The sequence below is a fragment of the Pipistrellus kuhlii genome, unplaced genomic scaffold, assembly GCF_014108245.1.
Source record: "Pipistrellus kuhlii isolate mPipKuh1 unplaced genomic scaffold, mPipKuh1.p scaffold_m20_p_2, whole genome shotgun sequence".
Taxonomy (NCBI): Eukaryota; Metazoa; Chordata; class Mammalia; order Chiroptera; family Vespertilionidae; genus Pipistrellus; species Pipistrellus kuhlii.
This window is the reverse complement of record NW_023425515.1, coordinates 3,886,298-3,901,353: the sequence shown is the minus strand read 5'-3', so window position 1 is coordinate 3,901,353 and position 15,056 is coordinate 3,886,298. Positions and strand designations below refer to the sequence as shown.

The 15,056-nt window shown below is 53.2% G+C and overlaps 1 protein-coding gene across 3 annotated transcripts in view; it reads right to left on the bottom strand.

Annotated features, from left to right (window-relative positions):
• Nucleotides 1–15,056, bottom strand: part of PDE9A (phosphodiesterase 9A) — an 84,732-nt gene that overhangs the window by 50,722 nt on the left and 18,954 nt on the right. For all 3 annotated transcript variants that reach the window (XM_036445892.2, XM_045585267.1, XM_036445891.2), the window contains exons 2-4: nt 7,239–7,309; nt 5,758–5,835; nt 2,111–2,154 (exon numbers count right to left, since the gene is read on the bottom strand). In XM_036445892.2, coding sequence (XP_036301785.1) covers nt 2,111–2,154; nt 5,758–5,835; nt 7,239–7,309 — 193 coding nt within the window. The remainder of the gene's footprint in view (nt 1–2,110; nt 2,155–5,757; nt 5,836–7,238; nt 7,310–15,056) is intronic.

The following is a 15,056-nucleotide window of genomic DNA, read 5'->3' as shown; positions in this document are numbered from 1 at the left end:
ATGAGGTCAGATGAATATATAATGAGAAAGCTAGGACCAACAGCCCTCAACAAATTCACAAAACATTTGCAAATTGAATGCAGGAAATATACCATGGCCAAACAGAGTTGATACTAGGGATGCAAGATTAGTTTAACAATTTAGAATCAATCAGTAAAAGTCACCATTAACAGGATGGAGAAATAAAACACGAACCTCTCAATAGAGGCAGAAAAAGCATTCGACAAAATTCAACACCAATTTATAATGAAAACTCTGAACAAATTGGGAACAGAAAAAACACACAACTCCGTGGTAAAGGACACCTAAGGGAAATTATAGCTAACGTCGTAATTGATGGTGAAAGACTCCATATGATTGGTAACAAAGCAAGAATCTACACTCTCACATATTGTCCTGGGTCTCCTAGCTAGTACAATATGGCAAGAAAAAGAAGTAAAAGGCATCTAGATTTAAAAGCAAGAAGCAATTCTCTATATGCTTCTTGGAAAATCTACAAAAAGGTATTGAACTTAATCAGTGATAGTTTAGCAAGGTCAATAAACAATAGCAATTATATTTCTATAAAATAAAAACAATTAGAAATGAAAAAATTGCAACAAATCTATTGACAAGAGCATGAAAATAGAAAATACTTAGTAATAAGTATATCAAAATGTATTTAAGAACTTTACCCTGACAACTATAGTAACACATTATAGAGAAACATTAAAAGAAATCTAAATGAGAGATATACCATATGCATGAATCAGAAGGCTGAACATTCAGACAGTAATTCTTTCTAAAATTGTCTATATATTTAATACAATTTCCATCAAAATCCCAGTAGACTTTTTTTTTTTGTACCAAATGACAGACTGATTCTAAAACTTATTTGAAAATAAAAGGGACTTAGAATAAGCAAAATGCTTATGAAAAAGAAGAGAAACCCTTGGACTTGCATTTCTTGAATCCAAGACTTACTAGAATTCTACAGGCCAAACCCTAACAGAGACATATACTTAACCATATGATCCAGAAATCTCATTCAATCCCATAGAAATGAAAATATAGCCCAGCTGGTGTGGCTCAGTGGTTGAGCATCGATCTATAAACCAAGAGGTCACAGTTCAATTCCTGATTAGGGCACATGCCTGGGTTTCAGGCTTGATCCCTGTTGTGAGGGATCATCATTGATGTTTCTGCCTTTCTCGCTTTCCCTTCCTCTCTGAAATCAATAATAACATATTAAAAACCCAAAAAATGAAAATACACATCCCTACATATATGATCATAGCAGCCCTATTCATAAAACTCAAAACTGGAGACAGCTCAGAGATCCTTCAGCAAGCGACCAGATAAACCAGCTGTGGTCCTTCCCACCACGGGACACGACTCACCTATAAAAAGGACTGACCTACTGACACTCCACACACGGGCACATCTCAAAAACATTAGGCCGAGCCAAGAAGAGCACACCTATTACATAATTGCTTTTATCTGATCAAATCTCATCTTCGGTGTCAGAAAGCGGGGCGGTTGCTGACAGAGAGCAGGAGTAGAGGGAGGGGGCACCTGGGAACTTCTCCAGGTGATGTAAATGCCCTGTGTCTTGGTTGTGGGGCAGTTACAGGGCGTATACATTTTCCAAAGCTCATCAACACATACATTCCAATAGGACCATTTTATCACGCAGAAGGCATACAGAAGTAAGAGTGTACAGTTCCGGGAGGAAGTGGGGTTTTAGTGAGACAGCGCCCCCGGCAGAGACATCCCGAGGGCTGCAGGTTGCACACAGTCCACCTCTGTGGCTCAGAGTGTAAATGGGCAGGGCAGGCACTGACCTCAGGAGGACGAGAGGGGACTGCCGCCCAATGTCGCCGCCCAGTGTCTGCTCAGTCCCTGGGAAGGGGATGGCGGTGTGTGTGTGTGTGTGTGTGTGTGTGTGGTGTGTTCCTGAGGAATTGCCATGGGCAGAGTAGAAGCCTGTCTCTGCAGTGATAAACGGCTTTCGATCCTGGCATCCTATGGAGCTTTAGATGCTAATGCATAACTAATACACACTCATCACAGGGTAGCCTGGAGCTTTCTTCTTTTCCTTTTAATTTTTAAAGTGATAGCAGGGCCTTACCGGAGAGTTGCTTGAGGGCCACGGGTCTCACTTTGTAGGGAGTGCTGCAAGAGAGAAGACAGGCCACCGTGAGATGCTGTCAGAGACGGCGGCACACCTGGCCCCAGAGATAAGCGCTCAGGTGAATTAGAATTCGCTGGATTCGTTTTCTTTTCTTTCTTCTTCTTCTTCTTTTTTTTTTTAAATTAGTTCTTGCCTAGCCTGGGTGGTTCAGTGGTTGAGTGTTAACCTATGAACCAGGAGGTCACAGTTCAATTCCGGTCAGGGCACATGCCCCAATTGCGGGGTGTGCAAGAGACAGTCAATCAATGATTCTCATTCTTGATTTAAAAAAAAAATATATATATATTTTATTGATTTTTTTTACAGAGAGGAAGAGAGAGGAAGAGAGAGCTAGAAACATCGATGAGAGAGAATCATCGATCAGCTGCCTCCTGCACACCCCCCACTGGGGATGTGCCCGCAACCAAGGTACATGCCCTTGACCGGAATCGAACCCGGGACCTCTCAGTTCACAGACCAACGCTGTACCACTGAGCCAAACCGGTTTCGGCTCATTCTTGATGTTTTTATCTCTCCTCTCCTTTCCTCTTTGAAATCAATAAAAATATATTTTAAAAAAGCAAGAAAGTACCTGTCTTACCACTGTTTGAATGGCTGGCACTAGGAATACTGTGACCAGGCCGGCTCTAACAGGTGAGGTGGGGATGGGGAAAGAGCCAGCCGTGTGTCCCCGCATCAGAGGCGCTGAAGACAGACACCCCGTGGACCGGACGTGGGATGGGCATATGAAGAGACCCCCCCCATCGCCACAGGATCTTGAACGGAGCCCAACTCCCCCTGAAAGGCCCACTTGGGCCGCGCATGCGCACAGGTAAACCTCTCATGGGCGAACTGGGGGATGGGGAACCCCAAACTGGGAACGGAAGCAACAGTGGGCGTGGGGCTGGAGTAGGAGCGAGGGGGTTCCTGGGAGGGGGCACAGGAACCTTCCAGGCTCAGAGCCAGGTGCCCGGGTTGAGTGTCCGGCCCCTCCAGGCTAGCCTTGGCTCCTTGGTCTTTGCTCTGGACTCTGAGCAGCTGGGTGCTCTCAGACCCAGGCATGCTGCCGCCGGGACCCACCAGCTCCCGGCTCGGTCAAGGTCGGGGGCCTCGTTCTTCTCTTCCTCAACAACAAACCAGTGCAAACTACCCTTGGGATAAACTGCCTTGAGCTTTGATTGCATTTGTCTGTTTTTGAAAACATTAGTGCCTGGGTGCCCTCCTTGGTGGGAGGAGCCTGGCCGGGACCCAGGAGGCCTGTCCGCTAGGCCGAGGGACGCCGTATGCCACCTCACGGCACACAGCCCCTGCACCCACCAGAACGCTACACCTGTGATCACGGGAAGCCGGAGGAGCATGGTGCGATGCCACCCGGGCTGTGTCGCTCTGGCCCCTCCTCTCGCCACGTGCCCGGCCACACGCCCCATTTTTTTCTCACGCTGTTTGAGCGTCTGTTTCTCTCTCCGGATGAGGATCTGGCCGCGGCGGCGGCAGAAACAGGGGGTGGCGTGGTCAAGAGGCAGCAGCTTTGTCAGCGGGACACGTGGGGGCCAGAATGGCCTCCGGTCCAGGGAGAGGCGTGGGACCCAGGTCCCTCCGAGCGTTATCTGAACGAGGCTGGGACGTGTCTATTCTACTTATTGGTCATCAGGGGTCAGGGCGGCTGGGTGATCGGTCTCCATTGTAACCAGCTCCCAGAGAGTGGGAACACTCAGCCCACGGTGAGATGAGAGTCTCCCCCTGTGTCATTCTGCCGCGGGTTATTTAAAATGGGGTCCGGACACTCTCTGATGCGGGGAAGGGAGGGAAGCTCAGTGGGTTGTGGCCATGGGGAAGAGCAGGAACTCAGCACAGAAGAGGGGATGCTTTTGTGTGGGGCCCCCCTGTGCACGGGGGACATGGAGCTGCCCCCTGGCCCTCTCCCCCCATGGGGCAGCCATAATATCTCCAGACTTCGCCAGGTGCCCTCTGTGGTGAAGTGCTGCCACAGATCAAGTACCAAACCAGACATAACGAGGGACGAAGTCTGAATAGACCAGTGGTCGGCAAACTCATTAGTCAACGGAGCCAAATACCAACAGGACAACGACTGAAATTTCTTTGGAGAGCCACATTTTTAAGACTTAAACTTCTTCTAACGCCACTTCTTCAAAATAGACTCGCCCAGGCTGTGGTATTCTGTGGAAGAGCCACACTCAAGGGGCCAAAGAGCCGCATGTGGCTCTCGAGCTGCAGTTTGCTGACCACTGGAATAGACAAACCGTTTTAACCGAATTCAGACAAAAATGGTTTCGCTCCATCAGAGACCAGCTTGCCCTGACAAGGCACTGGCCTGAGTGACAAGGTCACTTGGTTTGTGGACAAGCCAGGGTGACAGGTCACGTGCGGCTTTCCTCCTGCAGCGAGCGCTGGGCAGGCCACGGCTGGCTGAGATCTACAGGAATTTCATTGATGTCTTTAGGGAGCCAATTAGCACCTTGCCTTCCAGGGAGCCCGGGGCACAGAAACGGGGGCGGAAGCTCCTGGTGAGTGAAACTCAGGGAGGCTGATGGGTGCGGGAGGCGGGGGAGGCCTGGCTGGGGTGTCCAGGTGCTCAGGGAAGGCCAGCGCTGGCCACGGTCCCCCAAACACTGTACTTCCCCGGGGTTTGTTATCTGACCCGCTCTGTGCACCGACGCCTTGGCTGTCCGAGGCGGGCTGTGCCCTTGCCTGGGGCTGGGGGCCCTGCACCCAGCCTAGTGCGGATGCGGGCAGGCCGGCAGGTCGGCTTCTGGGGCAGAAAGAAGAGCAGGTGCCCATCCCGGGTACCTGGGGTGGGGTAAGCCTGCAGGGGAGGTCCCAGTCGCCTGTCACTAGGCAGCCGCGAGCCCTCCAGTTGCTGGGTAGGTGAGGGCCTGCCTGGTGCAGGTTCTCCTGGAGGCTCAGACCAGATTCACATGTGTCCCTTGGAGGGGTGTTCAGTGAGGACCAGGAGACACAGACTGGGGTCCCACACCAGATTGCACTCCTGCTCCCCGTAAAGAATGCCTCGCCCAGCCCCCAGGATGAAGTGGGGATCACGGGGGTCTCCGCAGAGCACTGGGCACCGGGGCCGATCAAAGGTGGAGGGGCCCTGCTCAGAGTCCCCGTCCTTCCTTCCTTCCTCCTGCCACACACCGTGTACTCATATTGGAAAACATGTTCCCCTGAGCTTTGCCCCAGCTGCAGCCCTCTCCTGCTCCCCTCCCCTCTTGCAAGAGGCGTTCCGGGCTTCCCCGTTCCGGATTCCCGTGGAGCACGTGGGGGTCCTGGTCGGGTGTCTTCTCCTTTGGAGTTGCAGGGAGGCGTAGCCCCACTCCTCGACACTCAGCCTCCCTGCCTCAGTTTGCCCATCTGCAAAATGTTAATAACACCAGTCTGAGCTCACAGGGCTCCAACTGTCACCATCTGGGTGACAGTTGAACAAAGCCTCCTTCACCGGCCCCCCCCACCCCCACCCTCCCATCCCGGGTGTAAATTCAGATTTCTACAGCATTCCATTACAAAACCACCACAGAGGTCCCTGTGTGCGGAGAAGGGTCAGAGACACCAGGAGGGCAGGACCGGACTAGGCCGCCAGCGCTTACCTTTCGGAGTTTGCGGGCATGGTGGGGTCGATGGAGACCATGGCGTCGTCCGTGGTCAGCAGGGAGATGGTCGTGTTCCTGGAAGACACGCCAAGCCGGCGCCTTCACATGCCAGCCTCGCCGGGGCGCACCCTGGGGTGGCCCTCACGCACGTGAGAGGAGCCCGCAGTCCCGAGCGCTCGGGACTTGTGCTTCGGGCCTGGCGCCCGATGGCACGCAAAGTGGAACGGCCGAGCCATCCTAAGTGCTCGGCGGACTTCGAAGTCGTTTACAATGGGAATTGGAGAAAGTCCCCTTTATTGAGTTGGAAGATTAAATACAACTGAGGTGAAATGTAAATAAACACTAAATCGTTGGCCTTCCTCCTTCATTCCCCTGGGAGTCCATCTAACAGGCACGGATCTCTCCGACAAAGCCGTTTTCAGTGAGAACGTGGGGTTTCCCTCTACCCTCTCCTCCGGCCCTGCCTGGACCACGGCAGGCGAGCTGTATTTTTAAAATCTGTGCACGCAAACCTCAGGGCTGATCTAAGGAATAACACGTTTATTTCCTAGCACAGGGCTTAACAAAAGATGCCCTAGCCCAGTGGTTGGCAAACTCATTAGTCCACAGAGCCCAATATCAACAGCCCAACGATTGAAATTTCTTCTGAGAGCCACATTTTTTAAAACTTAAACTTCTTCTAATGCCACTTCTTCAACATAGACTCGCCCAGGCCGTGGTATTTTGTGGAAGAGCCACACTCAAGGGGCCAAAGAGCCGCATGTGGCTCGCGAGCCGCGGTGTGCCGACCACTGCTCCAGCCGATGGGCTATGTTTGCTGCTACAAACTGCCTGCCGTTTGCTGGAATCCAGCTCCGAGTCCCTGTCTCACCGCCTGTGAAACTGCCGTGGCTCTTCTCGCTCACCTTCCTGGACCCGGATCCTGACTGAAAGGCAACCGCTGTGCCAAAGCGACTCCCGACCACTCTAACCGAAAAGTTACGACAGCAACTCCCCTGGCTCTAGGAACACTGTTCATTTGGGGAAACAAGTCTCCTGGAATTCTGACGATTCTATAAGGCAGGCAACTGGCCTTCTGAACTCATCTCTGAAGTCAGTCTTTTCCCAAATACTGACCTGTGACGGCCGGCCTGGCATAGAGGAGGCACCTGCTGGACCTTTTGGGGATTGGGGGGGAGGTGGGGGGAGGCAAAGCCAGACACAGCCGCCCTCTGTCATCCTTTCTCCAAAAGCAGATGAATAAACGAAGAAAAAAGGAAACTCCTGATGCTACTTTCTGCTTGATTCCGCCCAACCGTTTCCTCCGAGCGGACATGGGGAGCCTGTGGCACCAGCGGGCCGGCTGTGGCCGAAACCGCCAGGGTCTCATCCCTCTGCGCCTCCCATCCCTCCCCCAGGGCGAGGCCCCCTCTTTTCTGGTCAAGGTGAACTGGGATGCCCTCCGCCCTCCGGCAGGACCGTGGCCGCGGGACACTCACCGCGGCAGGCCGGTGGCGATGCAGAAGAGGTCCATGATGTCGCTGGAGTTGCAGTACTTGCTGAAGACCACCTGCGGGACAGAGCGACAGGCGTGAGCAGCGGGGGAGCGGCTGCGGCGTCCTTGGGCTTCCTCTCCGGCCCCAGCCCGCAGGCTTATTTAAAAAAGAGAAATCCTTGACCTTGGGCTCTGGAATGTTACACACGATACACGTCACTCGGCGCACGCAGAGAGGCGGTGACTGATTTCACTGCTTTGCCGTCGAACAGAATTGTAGAAACCGAAGCGAAGCCCCTCCCCAAACACCCCCGCAGGCGACAGGCCGCCCCCTGCCCGCCCTCCGGGGGGCCTGACTCAGCGCAGACAATCTTGGCTCTAAGATAAGGTGACGAGAAGTCCGGCTTTTGGTGGGGCAGTTCCGGTTTTTAACAATTTGTCCCTCATCCCGTGGCATTTTAAAACAGTCCCGATTTTTGGAAAGAATGCACGACAAGCTAGGGAACAGTGGGAGAAGGGGAAGGGGCCATGTGGCTATTTAGCCCGGATATGAGTTTTATATCATTTTTGTTAATTTTATAATGTTAAACTTTAATCATAACAAATAATTGTTGAGAAGTGATTATCGAGAACCGCTTATCAAAGTTCGCAACGACGAAAACGTTTCGTACTGCGTGCAAGTAAGCTAAACAAGTGATGTCATTACAAACCAGCTATTCAGATGATTTAGGTAAGTAATTTATTTATTTCATAAAAACATAAATTTTCTTGAATTTAGCAGTCAGTACTCGTATTATTTATAGTTTATAGTGGCGGCAAAAAGTCTAGCGCCGGCCTTGAAAGTGACACTTACAACTTACAATGAAGTGTTGAGAGTTTGAAAGCCATTTTATGTGTGAAATATAATTTAACAAATTCTTGTGAAAAATTTCATGACCTTTTAAACAACGACAGCAATCTACTAAAAAAAATTCACTCAAGTGAGAAATACGCCAAAGAATAAAATAATACTATACATAATTTTTAAAATTTATTATATTTGTAAATTGTACTTATGTTGAAATTTTAAAAAATATATTACACTACTATTTTTGCGTTCTATGAAAATTTTTGTTGCTCCATATAGACCAAATTTTTAATCAAGGAACCCCCCGACCCCCCCCCCCCCAACCCCCCCCCCCCGGTCAATGGTGTCCCACTTTACCAATGTTAAAATCTGGTCACCTTACTCTATGATGTCTCATTGCAGGAGTCCCCAGTGACCTCATGAGGGCCATTATGTAAAATAAAATAATAAAATAAAATAAAATAAAATAAAATAAAATAGGTCTTTAGCTTACAAAATATTGTCTGTTAGGACTAAGGGCTGATGTGGCATGACTACATCAGAGGAAGTCGCAGTGAGAAGGGAGGTGCTGTGAACCAGGTCTCCAGAGCACACCCCCTGGTGCCTGCCCACCAGGGTGGGGGAGAAGGAGGTGGCATCTGCACCTTTCATCCAAGGGGTCCCAGGTCCCTCCCTGGGCGACGTCAAGTTCACCGAGGGAGCTGTCCTCCAGGCCTGAGTGCGTGGGCACATGCCCCTCCCCCCCCCAAGCTCCACTTCCATCACAGGTGTCTCCCTGACCCAGGCCCTGCTTGCTCACAGCGCGAGCTGGGCTGGGAGGGAAGCAAGCTGGGTGGGTGGTGACCTCTCAGGGCCCAGGCCACCATGTTCAGCGGAGACCAGTCTGCATCCTCCTTTAGTAGGAACAGTTAGACATAACGAGCAGGTGTTTCCCCCCCAGACATGGCCCTTCTGTGAGTCACACCAGGCCCTGTGTGCTGTGGGCCGGTTGGGATTTCGGTTCAAAAACAGACAACCCGATGAGACGGCTCACTGAGACCCGGTGGGAGCAGAAGGACGATCGCGGTGCAGTGCTGTCGGCTGCGCTGTAGATGTTTTGACGTTTCATTTTCTGGATGGCGAGGGAAGCTCTTTCTCTCCCGAAGCTGCACGGAACTCTGAACCACCTAACAGCTTCTCTGCTAAAGCGAAACGGAGCATTTCTAAACGCCATCTGGGTTCCACTCTCTGCCCTCCCGTAATTCAGAAACTTGGATGAGCTTTTGCTCTTCATGGCAATGCTGTTCTCTGCAAAGCCTTCAGGAGACCAGCTCTCCTTTCACCGGATCGGGCTTGCTCATTTATATACTCAGGGGTGACCGGGCCCTTGTAAGGAGCCGAGTGTGACCTCGAGGAATGGGTGTCTGCAGATCCCTCCTCGGGGCAGACCTGGCCCCTGGCCTCGAGCTCCTGCCTTCCAGGAGGGAATAGAGGCCTCACCTCCTGGTGACACAGGGGCCTTGGGAGATTCTGGGGAGCTTGACAAGCAACGAGTTTCCTCATTTTTTAAAAATATATTTTTATTGATTTTTTACAGAGAGGAAGGGAGAGAGACAGAGAGCTAGAAACGTCGATGAGAAACACCAACCAGCTGCCTCTTGCACACCCCCACCGGGGATGTGCCTGCAACCAACGTACATGTCCTTGACCGGAATCGAACCTGGGATCTTTCAGTCCGCAGGCCGACGCTCTACCACTGAGCCAAACCGGTTTCGGCGAGTTCCCCCATTTGTAAGAGAGTTTTGTGCGCTGGCCTCCCTAGCCTTGGGACAGCACATAAGGGAAGCGTTGACAAGCCCAATTATGAAGTCTTTCAGCAAAGCAAACACAGGAAGACCCATCTGGCAGGCCGGCCCTCCTGCCCCGTACCAAACAGCAAAGCCAGTGAGCCAGCCTTATTCTGCAATCCAGAATAATCCCTCCTTCAGGCTGCTTCTGCCAACCGGCTGGGAAGTCTGCAGTCGGAAGACGAGTCCAGGGGCTGTCTCCAGCGGCAAACCACGCTATGTCCATTGACAACTACGTTTTAATATTCTGCATATGAACACGTGGGTCTCTGGCCCTGGCTGGTTGCTCAGTGGTTAGAAACTCGGCCTTCAGACCATACGTCAGTTGCCGGTTTAACCCCTGGTCCCAGTTGGGGTGCATGTGGGAGATAACCAGTCCATGTTTCTCCCTCTCTCTCTCTCTCTCTCTCTCTCTCTCTCTCTCTCTCTCTCTCTCTCTCCCTCCCTCCCTTCCTCCCTCCTACTCTTTCTCTGAAGATCAATGGAAAAAATAATCCTCAGATGAAGATTAAAAAAATAAAAATAAACGCATGGTTCTTTGATTTCTCTCTTTGAACATCTTATCAGTTCCCTTGTTCCAACTAATGTAGTGGTCGACAAACTCATTAGTCCACAGAGCCAAATATCAACAGTACAGCGATTGAAATTTCTTTTGAGAGCCAATTTTTTAAGACCTAAACTTCTTCTAACGCCACTTCTTCAACATAGACTCATCCAGGCCGTGGTATTTTGTGGAAGAGCCACACTCAAGGGGCCAAAGAGCCGCATGTGACTGGCGAGCCGCAGTTTGCTGACCACAGAACTAATGCATTAGGTAAAAATCTTTGGTGCATCTTCTATGACGTCAGTGTGCGAGTTGTGCCCTTGCCTTACTTGTTTAGTGAGTTAACGAGCCCTCCGCAGGGCCAGGGCAGGCGAGAGGCAGGTGCGTCCTGTGTCTGACGCGCTGGGAAAGCAGCGTCTGTGTCTCTCCCGGCATCAGAGAGGCTCTGGCTCAGACCAGGTGTTACTGTGGGAAACCAGTTCCACGGCACACGTGCTTGGGCAGCCTGGGAAGACACCTCCCCCTGCTCCCCCCGCCCCCCTCCCCCCCACTCGGGGGCAGTCTTGTCAGGAGGGCATAAGGCTTTTCACACATTGAATCATCTTGCAAATCCTTCATTCTTCATCCAGAAAGAAAGAGCACCAACAAAAAAGGGGTTTTTAAAATAAAATGAAATTTAAAAAATGGAATCCGGAGGCAGTAAGATGGACGGAAAAAAAATAAAGATTTTTGTACAGCTGTCCGACTTGAGGCCCATCAGGGCTAACGTTAATGAATGAGCGCGGCAGGTCACCCCACGCTCTTCTGTGGTTGCATGGCAGCCGTGATATTAAAATAAGACCGAGAAGTCAACGAGAAGACTTTTTTAAAATGCCGCGGACGCGGGACAAATTGTTGGAAATTGGGACTGTCCCGCCAAAAGTGGGACGTCTGGTCACCTTACTCTATGGATAAGCACCAGAGCCCCGAGCTTCTCCTCTCCCCGCGCCACGCCACCCGGGGGCTCCCTGAGGCAGCACAGGAGGTGGCCCCTGCAGGGCCGGCCTGGCAGCCACACACTGTGCCGTGCTGTGCCAGGAGGCAGGGCGCGATGCCCCTGCAGACTGCCTGGCCGGTCTGGATCATCGCGTTTGCCCGTTACGAGGTTAGGTGTGCAGATCTGATCAGCACCGAGCCAGACCCCCTTGGGAGCTTGGCACTGGTAAAGGTAGCTGTCTTTCCGGGAGAGGTGCGGTGAGGAGTGGCAAGGGGGAGGACACTGAGTCAGCTAGGAGCCTGAGAAGGTTCTGGAGTGGAAACAGGGTTCCGATGCTGTGAGCGCTGGGCAGGAGCGAGGACACAGGCCACGTAGCAGTGACGTGGGAACGGCGGGGAGCGGCGTCCAGGCTTTAGCGAGGCCAACAGAGGCCTTGAGGCGTTCACCCCCTGATTGGGGCACCCCAGCTGTGCCAGACCTTCTCCGGGAGGTTCCTCCGCCGCTGAGAGGGGCCGGGCACGGGGCCTCTCACCCTTGGCCTGTGGGGAGGAGCCAGGGCTCCTTCTGGTCACCTCCCGGTTTGGGCTGGACCTCCTGCCTGGACTTCTCCCGACTTGCCACGTGGTTTTGGTGAATGCGAAAGGTGTTGTAATAAAGCCCCATTTTCCAGTTTGGAAGGAGCAGGCCAGCGAGATCCCTCGGGTGACCGGTCCTTCAGTTCAGGAGCAGATTCCACCGCAGGGAAGCTGGCCAGGCTGGGGCGCACACAGGCATGGCCAAGCCCAGACTCTCCTCCTCCCCCACCCCTCCCCGGCATCGGGAGGGAAGGGAGGTGTGCACCCCCACGGCCTCCCTGACTCCACGCCAGCCCTCGTCTGGGCGTGCCTGACCGTGGAGTGTGGCAGCCCGGCACCTGCTTTTATGCCCGCCCGGCCCTGACCACAGATGGGCACGGCTGCCGCACCATCTGCCGCCAGACGGGGAGGCTGCGCTTGTCTGTGTGCCCAGACCCAGGGCGGGGGCAGCCCGGCAGGTGCCGTATTCCCTCCCTGCCGGGTACCACGTCTGGGTTCTGAAGCGTGCCCTTCAGGACGTATGTTCCCTTACACGTGTGATTTAAATCCATGTATGAATCCACCCTTGTGGAAACGTTTTAAAAGAAGGCTTTGAGAGAAAAAGCTGGTCTTAATGTACACCATCTGCTCTCCTTTCTCTTCCTGCCTTTGTCTTTTGGGGGTGTTTTAGGAGCGATGGGCTTGCACAGCCCGGAGCTGGGCCTCTGTGGTCCCTGGCACCCAGGAGCCGGGCGGCTGGGGGGCAGGCAGCCTGAGGGGGCGCCTGCTATGGAGCTCCTGGCGGGAATGCACGGGAAAGCACGGGCTCCACATGCAAAATGACCTGCACTGTCTCTGCCTCACTTATCCTCATCATTCCGGATCTATTCGGCCCACAGTCTGAGCCAGGAGATGCGGGCAGGAGGGTAATGGCAGCAGCAGGGGGTGCTGAACAGGGAGGGGCAGCCACGCCCTCCTCCCAGCACGCCCCTAGCACGTTCTTCCACATCTTCCCCACCCGATGGGGGGGAGACCCGGTCTAGTCTCCTGTTCCTGTTTGGATAGAAAGTCCTTGCAGCTGCTGAAAACGTCCTCGTCGGTTGTCCGTTACCATTTGGATTGGCATGAGGTCGGAGACCACCAGAAACGGCGGGTTTCTCCCACGGACAATTGTGGGTCCCAGCCCGGGGCAAATAAGACAACCCTACAGCACTTTGGGTTTGGGGGAGCTTTGCAGGCTGGGACAGACATGCCCACAGGAGGGAGGTTGTGTGTGGGGCCAGGCAGGTGGGCGCCAGAGGAACCGGGGTCCGGGGATCTCTGCTGAGAAGCCGGACATGAGCTTTTCCACCCCGGAGACGGTCTCACCAAGCGGGTGAGGCGTTGGTGCCCTTTCAAAACCACAGAGAACACCCGTGTTACCTTCCAGAGCCGTGAAAGACGGTGTCAGGTGCGCCACGCTCTGAGGTTGGTGGCTGTAGAACATGCCCTCACGGTCACTGTCTCCTGGGTCTGCCATCACCAACTGTGAAGTCGCCGTAGCAACAATGTCCACAGAGTCCCTTTGAAGTTGGAGTAAGGACTCCAGAGCAAGATTCCCCCTTAGAATGCTTCCAGTCTCTCCCCCAAGGGGTTTTAAACAGCTACAGGTGGAGGTGAGACGGGAGACCTGGACCCTGTGATGCTGGGTCCTAAAGGAGCAGGGAAGATGGGGGTGGGGGGGCGGGGAGAAGGGGAGAAGGCCTTCCTATGGGTGCTTGAGCTCCCTTCCCCCTTCCTCCATCCATCAGAACTGGCGCCTCTGCCAGCCACGCTCCCTGCTGCCCCCACCCCCCTCGTCTCTTCACTCCCACCCTCAGCACCTTAAATCTCAGCCTAACATTTCGTCACCGTTTTATTTACTCTCATAACTTGATAATGACGTCGGTTCATTATCAGTGTGACACAGAACTCTCCACCCAACCCAAATAAGGATACTGGCATCTAGGAATAGCCACACGGGCCTCCAAGAAATGGAGTTATTGAATCAAATGGGCCCTAGGGAAAAGGGTGCATCGCTAAAACCTGGAGGCAACCTGGACGTCCTTCCACGGGTGAACGCCCCAGCGTGGTCTGTGCCCACCCTGCAAGCTGCCCAGCAAAGAGAGCGAGCCGCTGACCCGCACGACCGCCCCCTGGGTCTCAGGAGGTCTAAGCCGAGTGAACAGAAGCCAATCCCGGAAGGTTACACGTCGTAGGAGTCCACGTATATGCACTCTGGAAACGACAGCATTACAGAAATGGAGAACAGAGTCGTGTCTGTGAGAACCCAAACGTGGGACGGGCTGGCACAGGACTGAACACACACACACACACACACACACACACACACGCCAATGAGCACACTCACGGGAAAGTGAGGGTGACATGTGGGGTGTCTCACTGTCAGAATCGGGGGGGGGGGAGGGGAAACCTGAGGGGAGGGCGCACAGAGCTCTCTGCAGTCTTCCTTACGATGGCACGTAAACCTGCAATTAGCCCCGAGAGCCTGCGTGGACTGAGGAGACCGCAGGACGAGGGGCCGCCCTCAGCCTGCGTTCACAGCCCCGGGGGAAAGTGGTTTGGCAACACGTTGTCCCTTTGACCCAGAATCCCATTTCTAGGAACTGCTCGTAAGGAAACAACAACAGCAAAGTAATAAAAGAGCCCATTAAGTGTCGGGCGCCATTCTGGGTGCTTCTTATGAATCAGCGAGTCTGCAGGGCGAGCCAGTCACCTCCCAGGTTCACACCCAAACCACCGCCCTGCCATGCCACTCAGCCGGCGACGAGGCGAGGGCTGCTCCTCTTGTCCGCTTTATTTCGTGTAATTAAGCTAAGCATCGCCTACCAGTGTTTCCCAAAGTGTGGTACGCGTACCCCCAGGGGTACGGGAAGAGTTGGGTGGGGGTACGCGTTGCACCGCAGTTTGGTGGGGATATGCACTGCACTGCACTTAGCTGCGCCCAATTCTACGTTCTCATGAGTACGAGGGGTACTCAGCGTTATGAAAATTATACAAGGGGTACACATATGTCAAAAGTTTGGGAAACACTGG